The 23,950-nt window shown below is 44.2% G+C and overlaps 1 protein-coding gene across 1 annotated transcript in view; it reads left to right on the top strand.

Moving 5' to 3' along the window:
- The first annotated feature begins 12,444 nt into the window (after nucleotides 1-12,444).
- LOC140272693 (MBT domain-containing protein 1-like) overlaps nucleotides 12,445-23,950 on the top strand; it is a 45,191-nt gene continuing 33,685 nt past the window's right edge. Inside the window, exons 1-3 of the mRNA XM_072368097.1 lie at nucleotides 12,445-12,684; nucleotides 13,278-13,530; nucleotides 15,306-15,439. Of these exons, the coding sequence (XP_072224198.1) occupies nucleotides 12,664-12,684; nucleotides 13,278-13,530; nucleotides 15,306-15,439 (408 nt within the window). The 5' untranslated portion in view covers nucleotides 12,445-12,663. The remainder of the gene's footprint in view (nucleotides 12,685-13,277; nucleotides 13,531-15,305; nucleotides 15,440-23,950) is intronic.

Consider the following 23,950-nt stretch of genomic DNA (forward strand, 5'->3'; position numbering starts at 1 on the left):
TCTTGTTCTTCCTCTTGTCCTTCTTGTTCTTGTTCTTCTTCCTCTTGTCCTCCGTGTTCTTGTTTTAGTTCTTGTTCTTCTTCCTCTTGTCCTTCTTGTTCTAGTTCTTGTTCTTCTTCCTCTTGTCCTTCGTGTTCTTCTTCTTCCTCTTGTCCTTCTTGTTCTTGTTCTAGTTTTTGTTTTAGTTCTTGTTCTAGTTCTTGTTCTTCTTCCTCTTGTCCTTCTTGTTCTTGTTTTAGTTCTTGTTCTTCTTCCTCTTGTCCTTCTTGTTCTTGTTCTAGTTCTTGTTCTTCTTCCTCTTGTCCTTCGTGTTCTTCTTCTTCTTCCTCTTGTCCTTCTTGTTCTAGTTCTAGTTCTTGTTTTAGTTCTTCTTCTTCTTCCTCTTGTCCTTCTTGTTCTTGTTCTAGTTCTTGTTTTAGTTCTTGTTCTTGTTCTAGTTCTTCTTCCTCTTGTCCTACTTGTTCTTGTTCTTGTTCTAGTTCTTCTTCTTCTTCCTCTTGTCCTTCTTGTCCTTCTTGTTCTTGTTCTAGTACTTGTTCTAGTTCTTGTTCTTGCTCCTCTTGTCCTTCTTGTTCTTGTTCTAGTTCTTGTTTTTGTTCTTCTTCTTCTTCTTCTTCACCACTCACGCCTAGATACACCCGAATCTCAATTGGATTCAAACATGTATCAGACTCATTTGTGCTGAGAAATAAATGTGGGCTTGTTCTTTCTTCTTGTTCTTGTTCTCGTTCTTGTACTTCTTCTTGTTCTTGTTCTTCCTCTTGTTCTTGTTGTTCTTGTCCTTCATGTTCTTGTTCTCGTTCTAGTTCTTGTTCTAGTTCTTGTTCTTGTTCTTGTTCTTCCTCTTGTTCTCGTTCTTGTTCTTGTTCTAGTTCTTGTTTTTGTCCTTCTTGTTCTAGTTCTTGTTCTTGTTCTTCCTCTTGTTCTTGTTGTTCTTGTTCTTGTTCTAGTTCTTGTTCTTGTCCTTGTTCTTCATCTTGTTCTTGTTGTTCTTGTCCTTCTTGTTCTTGTTCTTCCTCTTGTTCTCGTTCTCGTACTCCTTGTCCTTCTTGTTCTCGTTCTAGTTCTTGTTGTTGTTCTTCTTCTTCTTCACCACTCACGCCCAGATACACCCGAATCTCAATTGGACTCAAACATGTATCAGACTCATTTGTGCTGAGAAATAAATGTGGGCTTGTTCTTTCTTCTCGTTCTTGTACTTCTTCTTGTTCTTGTTGTTCTTGTCCTTCATGTTCTTGTTCTTGTTCTTGTCCTTGTTCTTGTTCTTCCTCTTGTTCTCGTTCTCGTCCTCCTTGTTGTTCTTGTTCTTCCTCTTGTTCTTCTTCTTGTTCTTCTTCTTCTTCTTCTTCACCACTCACGCCCAGATACACCCGAATCTCAATTGGACTCAAACATGTATCAGACTCATTTGTGCTGAGAAATAAATGTGGGCTTGTTCTTTCTTCTCGTTCTTGTACTTCTTCTTGTTCTTGTTGTTCTTGTCCTTCATGTTCTTGTTCTCGTTCTAGTTCTTGTTCTTGTCCTTGTTCTTGTTCTTCCTCTTGTTCTCGTTCTTGTTCTTGTTCTAGTTCTTGTTCTTCCTCTTGTTCTCGTTCTCGTCCTCCTTGTTGTTCTTGTTCTTCCTCTTGTTCTTCTTCTTGTTCTTGTTGTTCTTCTTCTTCACCACTCACGCCCAGATACACCCGAATCTCAATTGGACTCAAACATGTATCAGACTCATTTGTGCTGAGAAATAAATCTGGGCTTCTGAGATGATCTTGGTCAGACAAGCTGATAAACACTTCTGCCTCAACTGGACTCTGACAAAGATCTGGACTGAAGCCAGAGACTGTTGAGCTTTTCTGTAAATCAGCTGGACTCTGACACTCCTCAGAGTCACAGTAAGCCAAAGCCACACCAGAATCTGTTAGACTTGTGGACATTCTCGACACCTCTTGACACTCCAGATCAACCGACTCATTGTTCAGCTCCGTAGTTCTGATGTTAAGCTCTCCAGAAGGGGTAACCTCCACTTTATCCGCTTCCTTTAAAATCGCTTTACCTCCAGTTTTACCTCCAAGGCAGTTGCTGCTGTCTGAGACACTGGATGAAACAATGCTGAACACTAACTCTGCATCTTCTGTGAGTTTGTTTGGTTCACCGAACACATCGGACTGCACCGAACTGGGATAATATCCCGGAACAACCTCTCCTGCCTTCTGTCCGTCTCCATCTTTGTCTTTCATCAGATTTGCTTTATTGGAGCCCTCATCCTGAGCCATGGTTGACCAACATTGGGCAACATTTTCTGCATCCCTGACGGCTTCACATGACTCTGACTCTGAAGGCGTTTTGCTCTCTGCGGGGACAGATTCTCCAGCTGGATCCAGCTGAGCTGAAAGCACCGATTCGGTCTGCTTTGCCTCTGCAGCGGCAGATTCACACGGACCACATGTTCGATTCTCCGAAATGTTGACTCTGACTGTTTCTGAGAGAGGAACAACTACTGGTGTTTGTTTAGTGCTACAGAACTGACTTTTACAGGCTGTCTGGTCCTCCACCATCCGATCATTTCCTGCTGAAACACTGATTCTTTCTGCTGTGATGTTAGTTCTGAGTGCATCGGGGAAATGTCTGACACGGGAAGGTGTGGCAGCAGGTCTGAAGCTGGGGCGGAGACCTGGAATCCTGGGACATGGAGACAAGACAGTGGACAAAGTTATAAGCACAGAGACATTTCATTTGCTTGTTCAAAGAGAATTATCGGGTTTTTCTTTAAAGCCAGGTTTACTAATGATGCTAAACTAAAGCATCTAAAGCAGCGTTTGCATTGATGATTTGAAGTGAATAAACGCGACTGTGTAGAGTCACCAGAGGGGGCGGTACAGGCTACGTTGTTATTGGTTTCAATTCAGGAGAAGAAGTAGTTGTTCTAACAGGAAACAACAGCTGCGGTGAACATCCACGAGAGGAAAATAGTGAGGTCTTCTTCAGAAATGACCTTCTTCTCTGGGATATTATCTAATAACCGGGAACAACAGCAGCTGAGTCACGTAATTTAATGAGATTCACACAGTTGTTTCCATTCTTCCTGTCAATTTCTCACATTTTCATTCAGCTTTTGTTGCCTGAAGAATTTGTTTGGTTGAAAACTAGCAGATATTTGGCCAAAGTGGTAAAAGCTACAGACAGAATACTTCTAACACATGAAGAGCGTTGCATTGTCTGTTGGATCATCTCGTACCCCTCGGGGCTCAGTCTGTCCAGCCGCCGCCTGTAGTCCAGCATCTCTGCCACCAGCTGGTTCCTGATCTCCAGCAGGACCTGATGGTTTGCAGCCTGCTGAGCTGCTGCCTGGAGCACTGAGTCCAGGTCCCTGAACAGACTAACCGTCTTCTGCTGCAGGAGGCCGATCTGCTGAGCAGATGACTCTTTTTGCTCCTTACCGTAATTGTCCAGAACCCAAACCTGCACAGACACAAACAGAAATACACACAAAATATATCCCTATGAGCTTATGATGCATCGCAGGTCACATGTTGAGGTTTAAACCTTTGGGGTCTCTTCACGAAGGTTTTCAGCCTCTCTTGGATCTTATCTAACATCAGAACTTGGTGGTCTGAGTTGGATATTTGACCTTTTTTTGTATTTTAGTCTTGATGTAGATCTCTGGACTTCTTTCTCTTGACTTGGGCTTGAATTAAGTATTTATTTATCTTGGTTTTTGATATTTTTAGGAATGTAGGTCTTGATTTTGTCTTTTTGGTCATGAATCTTGTAACTTATGACTTATTCGTCCGTGTACTTTGGAACATTGACGAAAGATAAATCCAATCAGAAGTTGACAGTGGTTAAATCTCACCAGAGTTTTCAGTTGTGATAATTCTTCTGTCAAACCGGCTGCTCGCCTCCTCAGTTCCTCCAGCTCAGCCTGGTCCAGCTCTGATGCCGATGGAGGGTCGAACGTTACCGTAGGAAACCTTGTCATTGACAGCTGAAGACAGAGAAATGTTGGCTGAGATTAAAGAAATTAAAATGAGAGCTTGGAGTAGTTGTTCCTTTACCTGCGCCTTGGACCTGGACCCATTCTCGTTGGTTCTGAGGTGGTCCACCTGGGTCAGCAGAAGCTGCATATCCTGGACAGGTCGACAGGAAAAATTATACAGTTTGTTCATTTGAAGGATCGAATGTTATTATTTTACCTGTTGGTGTCGTATCTGAAGCTCCACCAGCTGTTGGCTTTGGATGTTCAACAGACGCCGGAGCGCCGGCAGCTTGTGGACCTTCAGCTTCTCTTCGAACAGACTCAAGTCACTAAGCCCCGCCTCCAGACGAATGCGCTGCTCCCGCTCTTGTTCATACCTGTTCGCAGAGCAGATCTTCATGAGATATGTGTCTCCGTGTCTGCATGTGTGGGTTTGGTTGTGGGTTTCTGGGTTTACCTGGTGTTCAGGTTGAAGGCGTCAAGTTTTGCTGCGAGCAGCTGCAGCTTCAGCCGAGCCTGAGCTGAGAGGCTTTCGCTGATCTGTGAGGGAAAAAGATTTCCCGAGCTTTTAGTTTAATGTGGTGGAGCTGATGGATTCTTTCCATTTTTTCTGGGTTGGTCTTGACCTGTAATTTCGGACTCGTTGGTCTCGGCCTGTAATTTCGGACTCTTTGGTCTCGAGCTGTAATTTCGGACTCGTTGGTCTCGACCTGTAATTTCGGACTCGTTGGTCTCGACCTGTAATTTCGGACTCGTTGGTCTCGACCTGTAATTTCGGACTCGTTGGTCTCGACCTGTAATTTGGGACTCGTTGGTCTCGACCTGTAATTTGGGACTCGTTGGTCTCGACCTGTAATTTCGGACTCGTTGGTCTTGAGCTGTAATTTCGGACTCGTTGGTCTCGGCCTGTAATTTCGGACTCGTTGGTCTCGACCTGTAATTTCGGACTCTTTGGTCTTTAGCTGTAATTTCTGACTCGTTGGTCTCGACCTGTAATTTGGGACTCGTTGGTCTCGGCCTGTAATTTCGGACTCGTTGGTCTTGGCCTGTAATTTCGGACTCGTTGGTCTCGGCCTGTAATTTCGGACTCTTTGGTCTTGAGCTGTAATTTCGGACTCGTTGGTCTCGACCTGTAATTTGGGACTCGTTGGTCTCGACCTGTAATTTGGGACTCGTTGGTCTCGACCTGTAATTTCGGACTCGTTGGTCTCGGCCTGTAATTTTGGACTCGTTGGTCTTGGCCTGTAATTTCTGACTCGTTGGTCCTGACCTGTAATTTCGGACTCGTTGGTCTCGACCTGTAATTTCGGACTCGTTGGTCTCGACCTGTAATTTCGGACTCTTTGGTCTTTAGCTGTAATTTCTGACTCGTTGGTCTCGACCTGTAATTTCGGACTCGTTGGTCTCGACCTGTAATTTCTGACTCGTTGGTCTCGACCTGTAATTTCTGACTCGTTGGTCTCGAGCTGTAATTTCTGACTCGTTGGTCTCGGCCTGTAATTTCGGACTCTTTGGTCTTGAGCTGTAATTTCGGACTCGTTGGTCTTGGCCCGTAATTTGGGACTCGTTGGTCTCGACCTGTAATTTCGGACTCGTTGGTCTCGACCTGTAATTTCGGACTCGTTGGTCTCGACCTGTAATTTCGGACTCGTTGGTCTCGACCTGTAATTTCGGACTCGTTGGTCTTTAGCTGTAATTTCGGACTCGTTGGTCTCGACCTGTAATTTCGGACTCGTTGGTCTCGGCCTGTAATTTCTGACTCGTTGGTCTCGACCTGTAATTTCGGACTCGTTGGTCTTGGCCTGTAATTTCGGACTCGTTGATCTCGACCTGTAATTTCGGACTCGTTGGTCTCGGCCTGTAATTTCTGACTCGTTGGTCTCGGCCTGTAATTTCTGACTCGTTGGTCTCTGCCTGTAATTTCGGACTCGTTGGTCTCTGCCTGTAATTTCGGACTCGTTGGTCTCTGCCTGTAATTTCGGACTCGTTGGTCTTGAGGTGTAATTTCGGACTCGTTGGTCTTGAGCTGTAATTTCGGACTCGTTGGTCTTGAGCTGTAATTTCGGACTCGTTGGTCTTGAGCTGTAATTTTGGACTCTTTGGTCTCGGCCTGTAATTTCGGACTCGTTGGTCTTGAGCTGTAATTTTGGACTCTTTGGTCTCGGCCTGTAATTTCGGACTCGTTGGTCTCGGCCTGTAATTTCGGACTCGTTGGTCTTGAGCTGTAATTTCGGACTCGTTGGTCTCGAGCTGTAATTTTGGACTCTTTGGTCTCGGCCTGTAATTTCGGACTCGTTGGTCTCGACCTGTAATTTCGGACTCGTTGGTCTCGAGCTGTAATTTCTGACTCGTTGGTCTCGACCTGTAATTTCTGACTCGTTGGTCTTGACCTGTAATTTCTGACTCGTTGGTCTTGGCCTGTAATTTCGGACTCGTTGGTCTTGGCCTGTAATTTCGGACTCGTTGGTCTCGACCTGTAATTTCGGACTCGTTGGTCTCGACCTGTAATTTCGGACTCGTTGGTCTCGACCTGTAATTTCGGACTCGTTGGTCTCTGCCTGTAATTTCGGACTCGTTGGTCTTGACCTGTAATTTCGGACTCGTTGGTCTTGACCTGTAATTTCGGACTCGTTGGTCTTGAGGTGTAATTTCGGACTCGTTGGTCTTGAGCTGTAATTTCAGACTCGTTGGTCTCGGCCTGTAATTTCTGACTCGTTGGTCTTGGCCTGTAATTTCGGACTCGTTGGTCTTTAGCTGTAAATTCGGACTCGTTGGTCTCGACCTGTAATTTCGGACTCGTTGGTCTCGACCTGTAATTTCGGACTCGTTGGTCTTGGCCTGTAATTTCGGACTCGTTGGTCTTGGCCTGTAATTTCGGACTCGTTGGTCTCGACCTGTAATTTCGGACTCGTTGGTCTCGACCTGTAATTTCGGACTCGTTGGTCTCTGCCTGTAATTTCGGACTCGTTGGTCTTGACCTGTAATTTCGGACTCGTTGGTCTTGACCTGTAATTTCGGACTCGTTGGTCTTGAGGTGTAATTTCGGACTCGTTGGTCTTGAGCTGTAATTTCAGACTCGTTGGTCTCGGCCTGTAATTTCTGACTCGTTGGTCTTGGCCTGTAATTTCGGACTCGTTGGTCTTTAGCTGTAAATTCGGACTCGTTGGTCTTGAGCTGTAATTTCAGACTCGTTGGTCTCGGCCTGTAATTTCTGACTCGTTGGTCTTTAGCTGTAAATTCGGACTCGTTGGTCTTGAGCTGTAATTTCGGACTCGTTGGTCTTGAGCTGTAATTTCGGACTCGTTGGTCTTGACCTGTAATTTCGGACTCGTTGGTCTCGGCCTGTAATTTCGGACTCGTTGGTCTCGGCCTGTAATTTCGGACTCGTTGGTCTCGGCCTGTAATTTCGGACTCGTTGGTCTCGGCCTGTAATTTCGGACTCGTTGGTCTCGAGCTGTAATTTCGGACTCGTTGGTCTCGAGCTGTAATTTCTGACTCGTTGGTCTCGAGCTGTAATTTCTGACTCGTTGGTCTCGAGCTGTAATTTCGGACTCTTTGGTCTCGGCCTGTAATTTCGGACTCGTTGGTCTCTGCCTGTAATTTCGGACTCGTTGGTCTTGGCCTGTAATTTCGGACTCGTTGGTCTCGACCTGTAATTTCGGACTCGTTGGTCTTGGCCTGTAATTTCGGACTCGTTGGTCTTGACCTTTAATTTTGGACTCGTTGGTCTTGGCCTGTAATTTCAGACTCTTTGGTCTTGATTGTCTTGAACTCCTCAGTACTGACCTACGATATGATTTTGACTTTTGACTTGACAGTCTTGAAGAACGTCTTCTTGTTTTTCCTTGGACTGCATTCTGTTTGCTTTTAAACACTCTTTCATGATCTAATCTCACTTAAATCACCCAAACTCTTAGATTTATACGACACTCTTTGTTCCACAGTCACAACTGATCAAATTCACAAAGGAAAGAATAAATAATTCTTAAATAATTTGAAGATTTCACACAGTGGATTTTAAACAGGATGATTTTTCATTAACATAAGATCATCTGTAGGAATGTGCTCCATTTCAGAGCTTCAGAGTTTCACAGACACTGATCCTAACCTGCTGCTGCAGGACGGACGCCGTCCTCAGGCGCCGGCCCAGATCCTCCAGCTCTCCGGGGCGCCTCCTGTCTAACTCCTCCTGGATCTCATGCTCCAGCCTCTGATGCTCCAGCAGTTGAATCTGAACGCACCGGTTCAGCCTCTGATGCTCCAGCAGTTGAATCTGAACGCACCGGTTCAGCCTCTGATGCTCCAGCAGTTGAATCTGAACGCACCGGTTCATTTCTTATTATTGTAAAACAAAAGTTGTCTCTTTGTGCTTAAAATCAGCTCCTGATACAAAACGGGACATTTGGAATTGTTGATTTTCTTTCTGCTGCTCGATCAGTGAAGACAAACTTTATTCTTTTATTTGTCACTTTCCCTTCAAACTCTCAGTATTTGCATTTCCATGATGTTCAAACATTCTAATGATCTAAAATCCTTCTTGACTCTTAAGAAACTACATTTCCTGTCCGTGTGCACGTCCTACCTGCTGCTGCGGCCCGTTCAGCTGCCACAGAGTCCGGTTCTCTTGGAACAAGCTGAACCTCCTGTGCGGAGCTGCAGCCGCGGTGCTGTAATGCACCAGCGCTCCTGCTCCATGGTTAACTCGGTAGGCTACAGCTTCCCGGGACGCTTTGCCTGCGCATAGAACCTGCCACGGACTCATGTTACTGCTCGCTCATGTTTGCTCTTTCAAAGTTCCTTGATCCTGCTGCGAGGTTTTATCTCACCTGCAGGTTCTCCCTGTCTGCCGGTGTCCTGCCTCTGCAGCTGGATGTGAAGCCCTCAGGGGTTTTCCTGTTCAGGGTACCAGGATAAGATAGAGCTCAGTTTCAATCCGCGTCAACCTTCAAATCGTGATAATCAGAACAGGTTTCGGCAGGATGACAGGCCTGCCCTTTACAGCGCTTTACAGGGAGCTCACAGCAAATTAAGCCTAAAGAGCATTCAGGTTTTCACATGTTTGGCAGATGTTCTGATTTGCTGAGTCCTTTTGTGCGGGGGCCAAATGTTCAGATCTGGAAAGGTCAGGAGTGAGTCTAAAGCAGACAAAGAGTTGCTTCAGGCCTCGTATGAACAGGTTTCTGTCAAAAACGATCTGAGCCGTTTCAGAGAGGATTTTCAGGGAATTTAGTTCAGTTTTAGAGTGGTTTCCAACTTCATTTTGCACCAGATTGACTGGTTTTATGCCACTTTGGCTGGTTTTTGGTTAGTTAAGCACTGACTCCTTTGGACTGGTTTTAGTCTTATTCCAGGGTACTTTTCAATCTTTTGAATCTGGAAAAGTCATGGATGATCTTTCATGGTTCTGGACACATCTGACTTAGTTGTCTGACTTTATTATGTAATGTTTTGGAATGTTTTTGTCTTTATTCTTTATTTGACTGGCTTTACACGGCTTTTTTGTTGGTTTTAGGCTGGGTTTGGGTTAACTTTTCTGACCAGTTTTAGTTCATTATTAAAGAAGTTTCTGGTTTGCTTTTGGACCTGGTTTTGGTCTTGTCTTGGTGTGCTTTGAGCAACCAAAAGCCTGACTTATGACAACACTTTGAATACATAAATTCCTAAATATTTACACAGTTCTGAACTATAATTCAAATGCAAGTTTATGGGGGAAGCAGACACCCATCAGGCTGCAGGTTTCCTTGTGGTTCCCAGAGTTTCTAAAAGCAGAATGGGAGGCAGAGCCTTCAGTTATCAGGCCCCTAAAAGCAGAATGGGAGGCAGAGCCTTCAGTTATCAGGCCCCTAAAAGCAGAATGGGAGGCAGAGCCTTCAGTTATCAGGCCCCTAAAAGCAGAATGGGAGGCAGAGCCTTCAGTTATCAGGCCCCTAAAAGCAGAATGGGAGGCAGAGCCTTCAGTTATCAGGCCCCTAAAAGCAGAATGGGAGGCAGAGCCTTCAGTTATCAGGCCCCTAAAAGCAGAATGGGAGGCAGAGCCTTCAGTTATCAGGCCCCTAAAAGCAGAATGGGAGGCAGAGCCTTCAGTTATCAGGCCCCTAAAAGCAGACTGGGAGGCAGAGCCTTCAGTTATCAGACCCCTAAAAGCAGAATGGGAGGCAGAGCCTTCAGTTATCAGGCCCCTAAAAGCAGAATGGGAGGCAGAGCCTTCAGTTATCAGGCCCCTAAAAGCAGAATGGGAGGCAGAGCCTTCAGTTATCAGGCCCCTAAAAGCAGAATGGGAGGCAGAGCCTTCAGTTATCAGGCCCCTAAAAGCAGACTGGGAGGCAGAGCCTTCAGTTATCAGGCTCCTAAAAGCAGAATGGGAGGCAGAGCCTTCAGTTATCAGGCCCCTAAAAGCAGAATGGGAGGCAGAGCCTTCAGTTATCAGGCCCCTAAAAGCAGAATGGGAGGCAGAGCCTTCAGTTATCAGGCCCCTAAAAGCAGAATGGGAGGCAGAGCCTTCAGTTATCAGGCCCCTAAAAGCAGAATGGGAGGCAGAGCCTTCAGTTATCAGGCCCCTCTCTGTGGAACCAGCTGCCAGTTTGGCTTCAGGAAGCAGACACCCTCTCTACCTTTAAGATCAGGCTGAAACTTTCCTTTCTGATAAAGCTTATAGTTAGGGATGGCTCAGGTGAGCCTGAAACATCCCATAGTTCTGCTGCTATAGGCCCAGCCTGCTGGGGGAGCTCATCTGTCCCACCTTTCCTCACTTTGCTCTCTTTTCCTCCTGTTTAATTTCTCAAATGATTTTATGTCCATGTGACATTATTGTGGTTATTAACTTGTGTTTCCCTGTTCCAGCAGGTATCCTTTGAATGGTGTTATGGTGTTTTTCCCCCTCTTTTCCCTCTTTTCTGTCTTCTCAAACCCCAGCTGGTCGAGGCGGATGGACCCTTCCTGGTTCTGGTTCTGCCAGAGGTTTCTTCCTGGTTCTGGTTCTGCCAGAGGTTTCTTCCTGGTTCTGGTTCTGCCAGAGGTTTCTTCCTGGTTCTGCCAGAGGTTTCTTCCTGGTTCTGGTTCTGTCAGAGGTTTCTTTCTGGTTCTGGTTCTGCCAGAGGTTTCTTCCTGTTTCTGGTTCTGTCAGAGGTTTCTTTCTGGTTCTGGTTCTGCCAGAGGTTTCTTCCTGTTTCTGGTTCTGCCAGAGGTTTCTTCCTGGTTCTGCCAGAGGTTTCTTCCTGGTTCTGGTTCTGCCAGAGGTTTCTTCCTGGTTCTGGTTCTGCCAGAGGTTTCTTCCTGGGTCTGCCAGACGTTTCTTCCTGGTTCTGGTTCTGCCAGAGGTTTCTTCCTGGTTCTGGTTCTGCCAGAGGTTTCTTCCTGGTTCTGGTTCTGTCAGAGGTTTCTTCCTGGTTCTGGTTCTGCCAGAGGTTTCTTCCTGGTTCTACCAGAGGTTTCTTCCTGGTTCTGGTTCTGCCAGAGGTTTCTTCCTGGTTCTGGTTCTGCCAGAGGTTTCTTCCTGGTTCTGCCAGAGGTTTCTTCCTGGTTCTGGTTCTGCCAGAGGTTTCTTCCTGGTTCTGCCAGAGGTTTCTTCCTGGTTCTGGTTCTGCCAGAGGTTTCTTCCTGGTTCTGGTTCTGCCAGAGGTTTCTTCCTGTTTCTGGTTCTGCCAGAGGTTTCTTCCTGGTTCTGGTTCTGCCAGAGGTTTCTTCCTGTTTCTGGTTCTGCCAGAGGTTTCTTCCTGGTTCTGCCAGAGGTTTCTTCCTGGTTCTGGTTCTGCCAGAGGTTTCTTCCTGGTTCTGGTTCTGCCAGAGGTTTCTTCCTGGGTCTGCCAGACGTTTCTTCCTGGTTCTGGTTCTGCCAGAGGTTTCTTCCTGGTTCTGGTTCTGTCAGAGGTTTCTTCCTGGTTCTGGTTCTGCCAGAGGTTTCTTCCTGGTTCTGCCAGAGGTTTCTTCCTGGTTCTGCCAGAGGTTTCTTCCTGGTTCTGCCAGAGGTTTCTTCCTGGTTCTGGTTCTGCCAGAGGTTTCTTCCTGGTTCTGGTTCTGCCAGAGGTTTCTTCCTGGTTCTGGTTCTGCCAGAGGTTTCTTCCTGTTAAAGGGAGTCGTTCCTTTCCACAGTCCCTCAGGCTCAGGACGGGAGATTGGACTGAAGACAAGTTTCGGTCCAATCTGTTGGTTTCCTTAGCTGGATATTATTTTTAATTGACTCTATATGAATTAATTGGATTATGATTACAATGAATTGGATTCCAATTGGCTTGAATTGGACTTTATTACTTAAGGCCTTGAGATGACTGTAATTGTTGTAATCTGGCGCTTTATAAATAAAACTGAACTGAATTGAATTGGTAAGAATTTGATGGTAATTTTATATTCAGGAAGTGTTAAATACTTTCACTCTTACGACCCAGTAAAGTACAGAAAAAGCTCGATGTCCTTGATTTGATGGAAAAAGTCACCTTGAACCGTGTGGAGAAGAACCTGCCGGTTCTCTGTTGTTGAGCTTCTGGGTCTGTCCAGCAGGGGGCGAAAGAGGGTTCGTTTTCTCATCTTTACTCCAAACACGAAGCAGGGCGAACAGCCAATGGGCGGCCAGCGCCCGCAGCTCCGGCGCCTGCGCCTTGGAGCTGTGATAATTGTGTTGTTATGTCTGCTGCTGGGTTTTAATTCTCCTTTTTGCGGATTGTTGTGGTTCAGAGAGCGCGTCCCCCCGTGCGCTGTCCATCCTCATGGAAAGCACCAGAGAGCCGGTGAGTCCTGACGCTCTTCTGCCCGGCAGGAGCACGCTTTTCCCGCCTTTGTTTTGGTTGTTATAGCGGTCCTCCGCGGCTGCTTCAAAGCGAACAATTAAGGCAGAACGTCACGGTTAATGAAGACAGAAAAAAAAGAATTTCAGCTTCTGACTGCGATGCTGGAGGTTATATATCTGAGCCGATAGTGATGAGAGCCGCTGCTGAGGGAGGCTCCCGGTTCGTTGTGTTGAACGGTTTGCATCCTGCTGTCAGGACTCCAGATAACCTGAAATTGCGGGATTTCTGGAGGTCATCTGGTGCAGACGCAGCTGGGGCCACAGTCCGTGTACCGCAGTGCAGTGAATGCAACAGCTGACAGGCTGAGGAGTTTGGGTTGATGCATTTACACTGTTGACTTCTGGGAAAAGGGAATAAAGAAACATACATGAGCCTGAGATTCGCCTTGCTGTCACTGGCAGACAGGTGTCACTTATTTCCTCTTAGAAAGCATCCAAGCACCGTTATAAATGTGCGTCAGTGCCATATTTCTGCAGCATGAAGACATTTAATGTTTCTGGGACCTTAACTGTCCAAACCTGCTCCATCCTTAGGTGGAGCGGCCGGCCAGGAAGCGGCGGGACTCCTTCGGGATGCTGGACAGTCTGGAGGAGGACCGGAGCAGCTGCAGCACCGAGTCCAGCGGGGGGAGCGGGGCGTCCAGCCCAGAGGACAGTGAGGATGAAGAGTCAGGGGGGGGGGGAGTGACTCAACTCACCTCCTCCTCCTCCTCCTCTGCCTCCTCCCTGATGCTCATCAAGACCAACGGGCAGGTGTACACCTACCCTGACGGCAAGGCCGGCATGGGTCAGTGAGTCCCTGGATAAGTTCAGTTTCTGCATTCTGTGTCAGCCTGGAGCTCGTGTTCGATCAGCCAAAACTTCGGTGTTCGCTGTCCTGACTAAACATTCACGACTGATCCACAGTTAAAGTCCAATTCTGAGTTAGAGGTATTTTCACTCTTTGTGCGTCGGTTTTAAGGCACTAAACCAAACGACTGTTTCACAGTTTGTCTGCGGGTAGAAGGCAGTTTCTCAGCTTCAGACCTGGTTTCACTTTCACTGGCTAACAGACTAACCTTTGTTTAGGAGTGGTTTAAAGTAAGTTTAAAGCCTGGTTTTGGTTAGTTTAAAGCCTGTTTTTGGTTAGTTTAAAGCCTGGTTTTGGTTAGTTTAAAGCCTGTTTTTGGTTAGTTTAACGCCTGGTTTTGGTAAGTTTAAAGCCTGGTTTTGGTTAGTTTAAAGCCTGGTTTTGGGTTAGTTTAGAACCTGGTTTTTGGTTAGTTTAAAGCCTGTTTTTGGTTAATTTAACGCCTGGTTTTTGGTAAGTGTAAAGCCTGTTTTTTGGTAAGTTTTTAAAGCCTGGTTTTGGTTAGTTTAAAGCCTGGTTTTTGGTTAGTTTAAAGCCTGGTTTTGGTTAGTTTAAAGCCTGTTTTTGGTAAGTTTAAAGCCTGGTTTTGGTTAGTTTAAAGCCTGTTTTTGGTAAGTTTAAAGCCTGGTTTTGGTTAGTTTAAAGCCTGTTTTTTGGTTAGTTTAAAGCCTGTTTTTTGGTTAGTTTAAAGCCTGGTTTTTGGTTAGTTTAAAGCCTGGTTTTTGGTTAGTTTAAAGCCTGTTTGTTGGTTAGTTTAAAGCCTGTTTGTTGGTTAGTTTAAAGCCTGGTTTTTGGTTAGTTTAAAGCCTGTTTTTGGTTAGTTTAAAGCCTGTTTTTTGGTTAATTTAAAGCCTGTTTTTTGGTTAGTTTAAAGCCTGTTTTTGGTTAGTTTAAAGCCTGTTTTTGGTTAGTTTAAAGCCTGGTTTTGGTAAGTTTAAAGCCTGGTTTTTGGTTAGTTTAAAGCCTGTTTTTGGTTAGTTTAAAGCCTGTTTTTTGGTTAGTTTAAAGCCTGTTTTTTGGTTAGTTTAAAGCCTGGTTTTTGGTTAGTTTAAAGCCTGGTTTTTGGTTAGTTTAAAGCCTGTTTTTTGGTTAGTTTAAAGCCTGGTTTTTGGTTAGTTTAAAGCCTGTTTGTTGGTTAGTTTAAAGCCTGTTTGTTGGTTAGTTTAAAGCCTGTTTGTTGGTTAGTTTAAAGCCTGTTTTTGGTTAGTTTAAAGCCTGTTTGTTGGTTAGTTTAAAGCCTGGTTTTTGGTTAGTTTAAAGCCTGTTTTTGGTTGGTTTAAAGCCTGGTTTTGGTTAGTTTAAAGCCTGTTTTTTGGTTAGTTTAAAGCCTGTTTTTTGGTTAGTTTAAAGCCTGTTTGTTGGTTAGTTTAAAGCCTGTTTGTTGGTTAGTTTAAAGCCTGGTTTTGGTTAGTTTAAAGCCTGGTTTTGGTTCATTTAAAGCCTGGTTTTGGTTAATTTAAAGCCTGGTTTTGGTTAATTTAAAGCCTGGTTTTGGTAAGTTTATGCTAAGGGTTTATTTTGGACTGGGTTTGGTAAGCTTGAAGCTTGGTTTAGGATCAGTTTTGGACTGATGTGGGACTTTTCGACACCCTTATGGATAGTTGTATCATGATAATGAAAACCTGACTTTAACCGAGTGTCTGTTTGAGCTGCTGTATCTCCTCTGTTTTCCCTGAAGAAGCTCAGTATCTGCCTCTCTGCTCCCTCTTCAGCCACCTGTGAGATGTGTGGGATGGTTGGTGTCAGAGATGCTTTCTACAGCAAGACCAAACGCTTCTGCAGTGTCTCCTGCTCCAGAAGTTACTCCTCCAACTCCAAGAAGGCGAGCATCCTCGCAAGACTGCAGGTAAACAGCTCGCAGGGTGGCTGTAAAACATGTTAGGAATCAGAGGTGTTGGTGTGAGGGCCGCAGGAACCTGAGTGAGAACGCAAACCTTTATTTAGTTATCACTGAGTGCTTTGATGGTTGGATGGATGCTTTGATGGATGCTTTGATGGTTGGATGCTTGGATGGTTGGATGGATGGATGTTTTGATGGTTGGATGGATGGATGCTTTGATGGTTGGATGCTTGGATGGTTGGATGGATGGATGCTTTGATGGTTGGATGGATGCTTTGATGGATGCTTTGATGCTTGGATGGATGCTTTGATGGTTGGATGCTTTGATGGATGGATGCTTGGATGGATGTTTTGATGGTTGGATGCTTTGATGGTTGGATGGATGCTTTGATGGTTGGATGGATGGATGCTTTGATGGTTGGATGCTTTGATGGATGGATGGATACTTTGATGGATGGATGGATGCTTTGATGGATGCTTTGATGGATGGATGCTTGGATGGATGTTTTGATGGTTGGATGCTTTGATGGATGCTTTGATGGTTGGATGGATGCTTTGATGGATGTTTTGATGGTTGGATGGATGCTTTGATGGATGGATGGATGCTTTGATGGTTGGATGGATGGATGCTTGGATGGATGTTTTGATGGTTGGATGCTTGGATGGATGCTTTGATGGTTGGATGCTTGGATGGATGTTTTGATGCTTTGATGGATGTTTTGATGGTTGGATGGATGGATGCTTTGATGGTTGGATGGATGGATGCTTTGATGGATGGATGCTTGGATGGATGTTTTGATGGTTGGATGGATGGATGCTTTGATGGTTGGATGGATGCTTTGATGGATGCTTTGATGGATGGATGCTTTGATGGATGGATGCTTGGATGGATGCTTTGATGGATGGATGCTTGGATGGATGTTTTGATGGTTGGATGGATGGATGCTTTGATGGTTGGATGGATGGATGCTTTGATGGATGGATGCTTGGATGGTTTGATGGTTGGATGCTTTGATGTTTGGATGGATGCTTTGATGGATGGATGCTTTGATGGATGCTTTGATGGTTGGATGGATGCTTTGATGGATGGATGCTTTGATGTTTTGATGCTTTGATGGTTGGATGCTTTGATGTTTGGATGCTTTGATGTTTGGATGCTTTGATGGTTGGATGCTTTGATGTTTGGATGCTTTGATGGATGCTTTGATGGTTGGATGCTTTGATGTTTGGATGCTTTGATGTTTGGATGGATGCTTTGATGGATGGATGCTTTGATGTTTTGATGCTTTGATGGTTGGATGGATGTTTTGATGGATGGATGCTTTGATGGATGCTTTGATGGTTGGATGCTTTGATGTTTGGATGCTTTGATGTTTGGATGGATGCTTTGATGGATGGATGCTTTGATGTTTTGATGCTTTGATGGTTGGATGGATGTTTTGATGGATGGATGCTTTGATGGTTGGATGGATGCTTTGATGGATGGATGGATGGATGCTTTGATGGATGCTTTGATGGTTGGATGGATGCTTTGATGGATGGATGGATGCTTTGATGGATGTTTTGATGGATGGATGCTTGGATGGATGCTTTGATGGTTGGATGGATGCTTTGATGGATGTTTTGATGGTTGGATGGATGCTTTGATGGATGGATGCTTGGATGGATGCTTTGATGGATGGATGGATGCTTTGATGCTTTGATGGATTCTTTGATGGATGGGTGGATGTTTTGATGGTTGGATGCTTTGATGGATGTTTTGATGGTTGGATGGATGCTTTGATGGATGTTTTGATGGTTGGATGGATGCTTTGATGGATGGATGCTTGGATGGATGCTTTGATGGATGGATGGATGCTTTGATGGATGGATGCTTGGATGGATGCTTTGATGGATGGATGCTTGGATGGATGCTTTGATGGTTGGATGGATGCTTTGATGGATGGATGCTTGGATGGGTGTTTTGATGGTTGGATGGATGGATGCTTTGATGTTTGGATGCTTTGATGGATGTTTTGATGGTTGGATGGATGCTTTGATGGATGGATGCTTTGATGGATGTTTTGATGGTTGGATGAATGCTTTGATGGATGGATGCTTTGATGGATGCTTTGATGGATGGATGGATGCTTTGATGGATGGATGCTTTGATGGATGTTTTGATGGTTGGATGGATGCTTTGATGGATGGATGCTTGGATGGATGTTTTGATGGTTGGATGCTTGGATGGATGCTTTGATGGTTGGATGGATGGATGCTTTGATGGATGTTTTGATGGTTGGATGGATGCTTTGATGTTTGGATGTTTTGATGGTTGGATGGATGCTTTGATGGATGTTTTGATGGTTGGATGCTTGGATGGATGCTTTGATGGATGGATGGATGCTTTGATTGATGCTTTGATGGTTGGATGCTTTGATGGATGCTTTGATGCATGGATGCTTTGATGTTTTGATGCTTTGATGGTTGGATGCTTTGATCTTTGGCTGCTTTGATGTTTGGATGGATGCTTTGATGGTTGGATGCTTTGATGGATGCTTTGATGGTTGGATGGATGGATGGATGGATGCTTTGATGGTTGGATGCATTGATGGATGCTTTGATGGTTGGATGCTTTGATGGATGAATGGATGCTTTGATGGTTGGATGCTTTGATGTTTGGATGCTTTGATGTTTGGATGCTTTGATGGATGGATGCTTTGATGGTTGGATGCTTTGATGTTTGGATGCTTTGATGTTTGGATGCTTTGATGGTTGGATGCTTTGATGGTTGGATGCTTTGATGTTTGGATGCTTTGATGTTTGGATGCTTTGATGGTTGGTTGGATGGATGGATGCTTTGATGTTTGGATGCTTTGATGGTTGGATGCTTTGATGGTTGGATGCTTTGATGTTTGGATGCTTTGATGGTTGGATGCTTTGATGTTTGGATGCTTTGATGTTTGGATGCTTTGATGTTTGGATGCTTTGATGTTTGGATGCTTTGATGGTTGGATGCTTTGATGTTTTGATGCTTTGATGGTTGGATGCTTTGATGTTTGGATGCTTTGATGGTTGGATGGATGCTTTGATGGATGGATGGATGCTTTGATGGATGCTTTGATGGTTGGATGGATGCTTTGATGGTTGGATGGATGCTTTGATGGTTGGATGAATGCTTTGATGGATGGATGCTTGGATGGATGCTTTGATGGTTGGATGGATTCTTTGATGGATGTTTTGATGGTTGGATGGATGCTTTGATGGATGTTTTGATGGATGGATGGATACTTTGATGGTTGGATGGATGCTTTGATGGATGCTTTGATGGTTGGATGGATGCTTTGATGGATGCTTTGATGCATGGATGCTTTGATGTTTTGATGCTTTGATGGTTGGATGCTTTGATCTTTGGCTGCTTTGATGTTTGGATGGATGCTTTGATGGTTGGATGGATGGATGCTTTGATGGTTGGATGCGTTGATGGATGCTTTGATGGTTGGATGCTTTGATGGATGGATGGATGCTTTGATGGTTGGATGCATTGATGGATGCTTTGATGGTTGGATGCTTTGATGGATGAATGGATGCTTTGATGGTTGGATGCTTTGATGTTTGGATGCTTTGATGTTTGGATGCTTTGATGTTTGGATGCTTTGATGGTTGGATGCTTTGATGGTTGGATGCTTTGATGGTTGGATGCTTTGATGTTTGGATGCTTTGATGGTTGGTTGGATGGATGGATGCTTTGATGTTTGGATGCTTTGATGGTTGGATGCTTTGATGTTTGGATGTTTGGATGCTTTGATGTTTGGATGCTTTGATGTTTTGATGCTTTGATGGTTGGATGCTTTGATGTTTTGATGCTTTGATGGATGGATGCTTTGATGGTTGGATGGATGCTTTGATGGATGGTTGGATGGATGCTTTGATGGTTGGATGGATGCTTTGATGGTTGGACGGATGCTTTGATGGATGGATGGATGCTTTGATGGATGCTTTGATGCTTTGATGGATTCTTTGATGGATGGATGGATGTTTTGATGGTTGGATGGATGCTTTGATGGACGGATGCTTTGATGGATGCTTTGATGGATGGATGGATGCTTTGATGTTTGGATGCTTTGATGGTTGGATGGATGCTTTGATGGATGGATGCTTTGATGGATGTTTTGATGGTTGGATGAATGCTTTGATGGATGGATGCTTGGATGGATGCTTTGATGGTTGGATGGATGCTTGGATGGATGCTTTGATGGTTGGATGGATGCTTTGATGGATGTTTTGATGGTTGGATGGATGCTTTGATGGATGGATGCTTGGATGGATGCTTTGATGGATGGATGGATGCTTTGATGGTTGGATGGATGCTTTGATGGATGGATGGATGCTTTGATGGTTGGATGGATGCTTTGATGGATGGATGCTTTGATGGATGCTTTGATGGTTGGATGGATGCTTTGATGGATGCTTTGATGCATGGATGCTTTGATCTTTGGCTGCTTTGATGTTTGGATGGATGCTTTGATGGTTGGATGCTTTGATGGATGCTTTGATGGTTGGATGGATGGATGGATGCTTTGATGGTTGGATGCTTTGATGGATGGATGGATGCTTTGATGGTTGGATGCTTTGATGTTTGGATGCTTTGATGGTTGGATGCTTTGATGTTTGGATGCTTTGATGTTTGGATGCTTTGATGGTTGGATGCTTTGATGTTTGGATGCTTTGATGTTTGGATGCTTTGATGTTTGGATGCTTTGATGGATGGATGCTTTGATGGTTGGATGCTTTGATGTTTAGATGCTTTGATGGTTGGTTGGATGGATGGATGCTTTGATGTTTGGATGCTTTGATGGTTGGATGCTTTGATGGTTGGATGCTTTGATGTTTGGATGCTTTGATGGTTGGATGCTTTGATCTTTGGATGGTTGGATGCTTTGATGGTTGGATGGATGCTTTGATGTTTGGATGCTTTGATTTTTGGATGGTTGGATGCTTTGATGTTTGGATGCTTTGATGTTTGGATGATTTGATGTTTGGATGCTTTGATGTTTGGATGATTTGATGTTTGAATGCTTTGATGTTTGGATGCTTTGATGTTTGGATGCTTTGATGTTTGGATAGTTGGATGCTTTGATGTTTGGATGCTTTGATGTTTGGCTGCTTTGATGGTTGGATGGATGCTTTGATGGTTGGATGTTTTGATGGATGCTTTGATGGTTGGATGCATTGATGGATGCTTTGATGGTTGGATGCTTTGATGGATGGATGGATGCTTTGATGGTTGGATGCTTTGATGTTTGGATGCTTTGATGGATGAATGGATGCTTTGATGGTTGGATGCTTTGATGTTTGGATTCTTTGATGGATGGATGCTTTGATGGTTGGATGCTTTGATGTTTGGATGCTTTGATGGTTGGTTGGATGGATGGATGCTTTGATGTTTGGATGCTTTGATGGTTGGATGCTTTGATGTTTGGATGCTTTGATGGTTGGATGCTTTGATCTTTGGATGGTTGGATGCTTTGATGGTTGGATGCTTTGATTTTTGGATGGTTGGATGCTTTGATGTTTGGATGCTTTGATGTTTTGATATTTGGATGGTTGGATGCTTTGATGTTTGGATGCTTTGATGTTTGGATGCTTTGATGGTTGGATGCTTTGATGTTTGGATGCTTTCATGTTTGAATGCTTTGATGTTTGGATGCTTTGATGTTTGGATGCTTTGATGGATGGATGCTTTGATGTTTGGATGCTTTGATGGTTGGATGGATGCTTTGATGGATGGATGCTTTGATGGATGCTTTGATGGTTGGATGGATGCTTTGATGGATGCTTTGATGCATGGATGCTTTGATGTTTTGATGCTTTGATGGTTGGATGCTTTGATGGTTGGATGCTTTGATGGTTGGATGCTTTGATCTTTGGATGCTTTGATCTTTGGCTGCTTTGATGTTTGGATGGATGCTTTGATGGTTGGATGCTTTGATGGATGCTTTGATGGATGCTTTGATGGTTGGATGGATGGATGGATGGATGCTTTGATGGTTGGATGCATTGATGGATGCTTTGATGGTTGGATGGATGCTTTGATGTTTGGATGCTTTGATGGATGGATTGATGCTTTGATGGTTGGATGCTTTGATGGATGCTTTGATGTTTGGATGCTTTGATGGATGGATGCTTTGATGTTTGGATGCTTTGATGTTTGGATGATTTATGTTTGGATGATTTGATGTTTGGATGATTTGATGTTTGGATGCTTTGATGCTTTGATGTTTGAATGCTTTGATGTTTGGATGCTTTGATGTTTGGATGGTTGGATGGATGCTTTGATCTTTGGATGCTTTGATGGATGGATGCTTTGATGGATGGATGGATGCTCTGATGGATGGATGCTTTGATGGATGCTTTGATGGATGGATGGATGCTTTGATGGATGCTTTGATGGTTGCATGGATGCTTTGATGGATGGTTGGATGCTTTGATCTTTGGATGCTTTGAGGTTTGGATGCTTTGATGTTTTGATGCTTTGATGTTTTGATGCTTTGATCTTTGGCTGCTTTGATGTTTGGATGCTTTGATGCTTTGATGGTTAGATGGTTGGATGCTTTGATGCTTTGATGCTTTGATGGTTAGATGGTTGGATGCTTTGATCTTTGGATGCTTTGATGTTTGGATGCTTTGATGGTTTGATGGTTGGATGCTTTGATCTTTGGATGCTTTGATGTTTGGATGCTTTGATGTTTGGATGCTTTGAGGTTTGGATGCTTTGATGTTTCAATGCTTTGATGGTTGGATGCTTTGATGCTTGGATGTTTGGATGCTTTGATGTTTGGATGCTTTGATGTTTGGATGCTTTGATGTTTGGATGCTTTGATGTTTGGATCCTTTGATGGTTGGATGCTTTGATGTTTGGATGCTTTGATCTTTGGATGCTTTGATCTTTGGATGCTTTGATGTTTGGATGCTTTGATGTTTGGATGTTTGGATGCTTTGATGGTTGGACGCTTTGATGTTTGGACGCTTTGATGTTTGGACGCTTTGATGTTTGGACGCTTTGATGTTTGGACGCTTTGATGTTTGGATGCTTTGATGTTTGGACGCTTTGATGTTTGGATGCTTTGATGGATGGATGCTTTGATTTTTGGATGCTTTGATGGTTGGATGTATGCTTTGATGGATGCTTTGATTGACGGTTGGATGGATGCTTTGATGGTTAGATGCTTTGATGGTTGGATGCTTTGATGGATGCTTTGATGGTTGGATGGATGCTTTGATGGATGCTTTGATGGATGCTTTGATGCATGGATGCTTTGATGGTTGGATGCTTTGATGGTTGGATGCTTTGATCTTTGGATGCTTTGATCTTTGGCTGCTTTGATGTTTTGATGGATGCTTTGATGTTTGGTTGGATGCTTTGATGGATGCTTTGATGGTTGGATGCATTGATGGATGCATTGATGGATGCTTTGATGGTTGGATGGATGCTTTGATGTTTGGATGCTTTGATGGATGGATGGATGCTTTGATGGTTGGATGCTTTGATGGATGCTTTGATGGTTGGATGCATTGATGGATGCATTGATGGATGCTTTGATGTTTGGATGCTTTGATGGATGGATGGATGCTTTGATGGTTGGATGCATTGATGGATGCATTGATGGATGCTTTGATGTTTGGATGCTTTGATGGTTGGATGCTTTGATGGATGGATGCTTTGATGTTTGGATGCTTTGATGCTTTGATGTTTGAATGCTTTGATGTTTGGATGCTTTGATCTTTGGATGCTTTGAGGGATGGATGCTTTGATGGATGCTTTGATGGATGGATGGATGCTTTGATGGATGCTTTGATGGTTGGATGGATGCTTTGATGGATGGATGCTTTGATGGATGCTTTGATGGTTGGTTGGATGCTTTGATGCATGGATGCTTTGATGTTTGGATGCTTTGATGTTTTGATGCTTTGATGTTTTGATGCTTTGATCTTTGGCTGCTTTGATGTTTTGGATGGTTGGGTGCTTTGATCTTTGGATGCTTTGATGTTTGGATGCTTTGATGGTTTGATGGTTGGATGCTTTGATCTTTGGATGCTTTGATGGTTGGATGAATGCTTTGATGGATGGATGCTTTGATGGATGCTTTGATGGATGGATGGATGCTTTGATGGATGGATGCTTTGATGGATGTTTTGATGGTTGGATGGATGCTTTGATGGATGGATGCTTGGATGGATGTTTTGATGGTTGGATGCTTGGATGGATGCTTTGATGGTTGGATGGATGGATGCTTTGATGGATGTTTTGATGGTTGGATGGATGCTTTGATGTTTGGATGTTTTGATGGTTGGATGGATGCTTTGATGGATGTTTTGATGGTTGGATGCTTGGATGGATGCTTTGATGGATGGATGGATGCTTTGATTGATGCTTTGATGGTTGGATGCTTTGATGGATGCTTTGATGCATGGATGCTTTGATGTTTTGATGCTTTGATGGTTGGATGCTTTGATCTTTGGCTGCTTTGATGTTTG

Source organism: Leuresthes tenuis, unplaced genomic scaffold (assembly GCF_036924035.1).
Source record: "Leuresthes tenuis unplaced genomic scaffold, fLeuTen1.0.hap1 SCAF_17, whole genome shotgun sequence".
Lineage (NCBI taxonomy): Eukaryota > Metazoa > Chordata > Actinopteri > Atheriniformes > Atherinopsidae > Leuresthes > Leuresthes tenuis.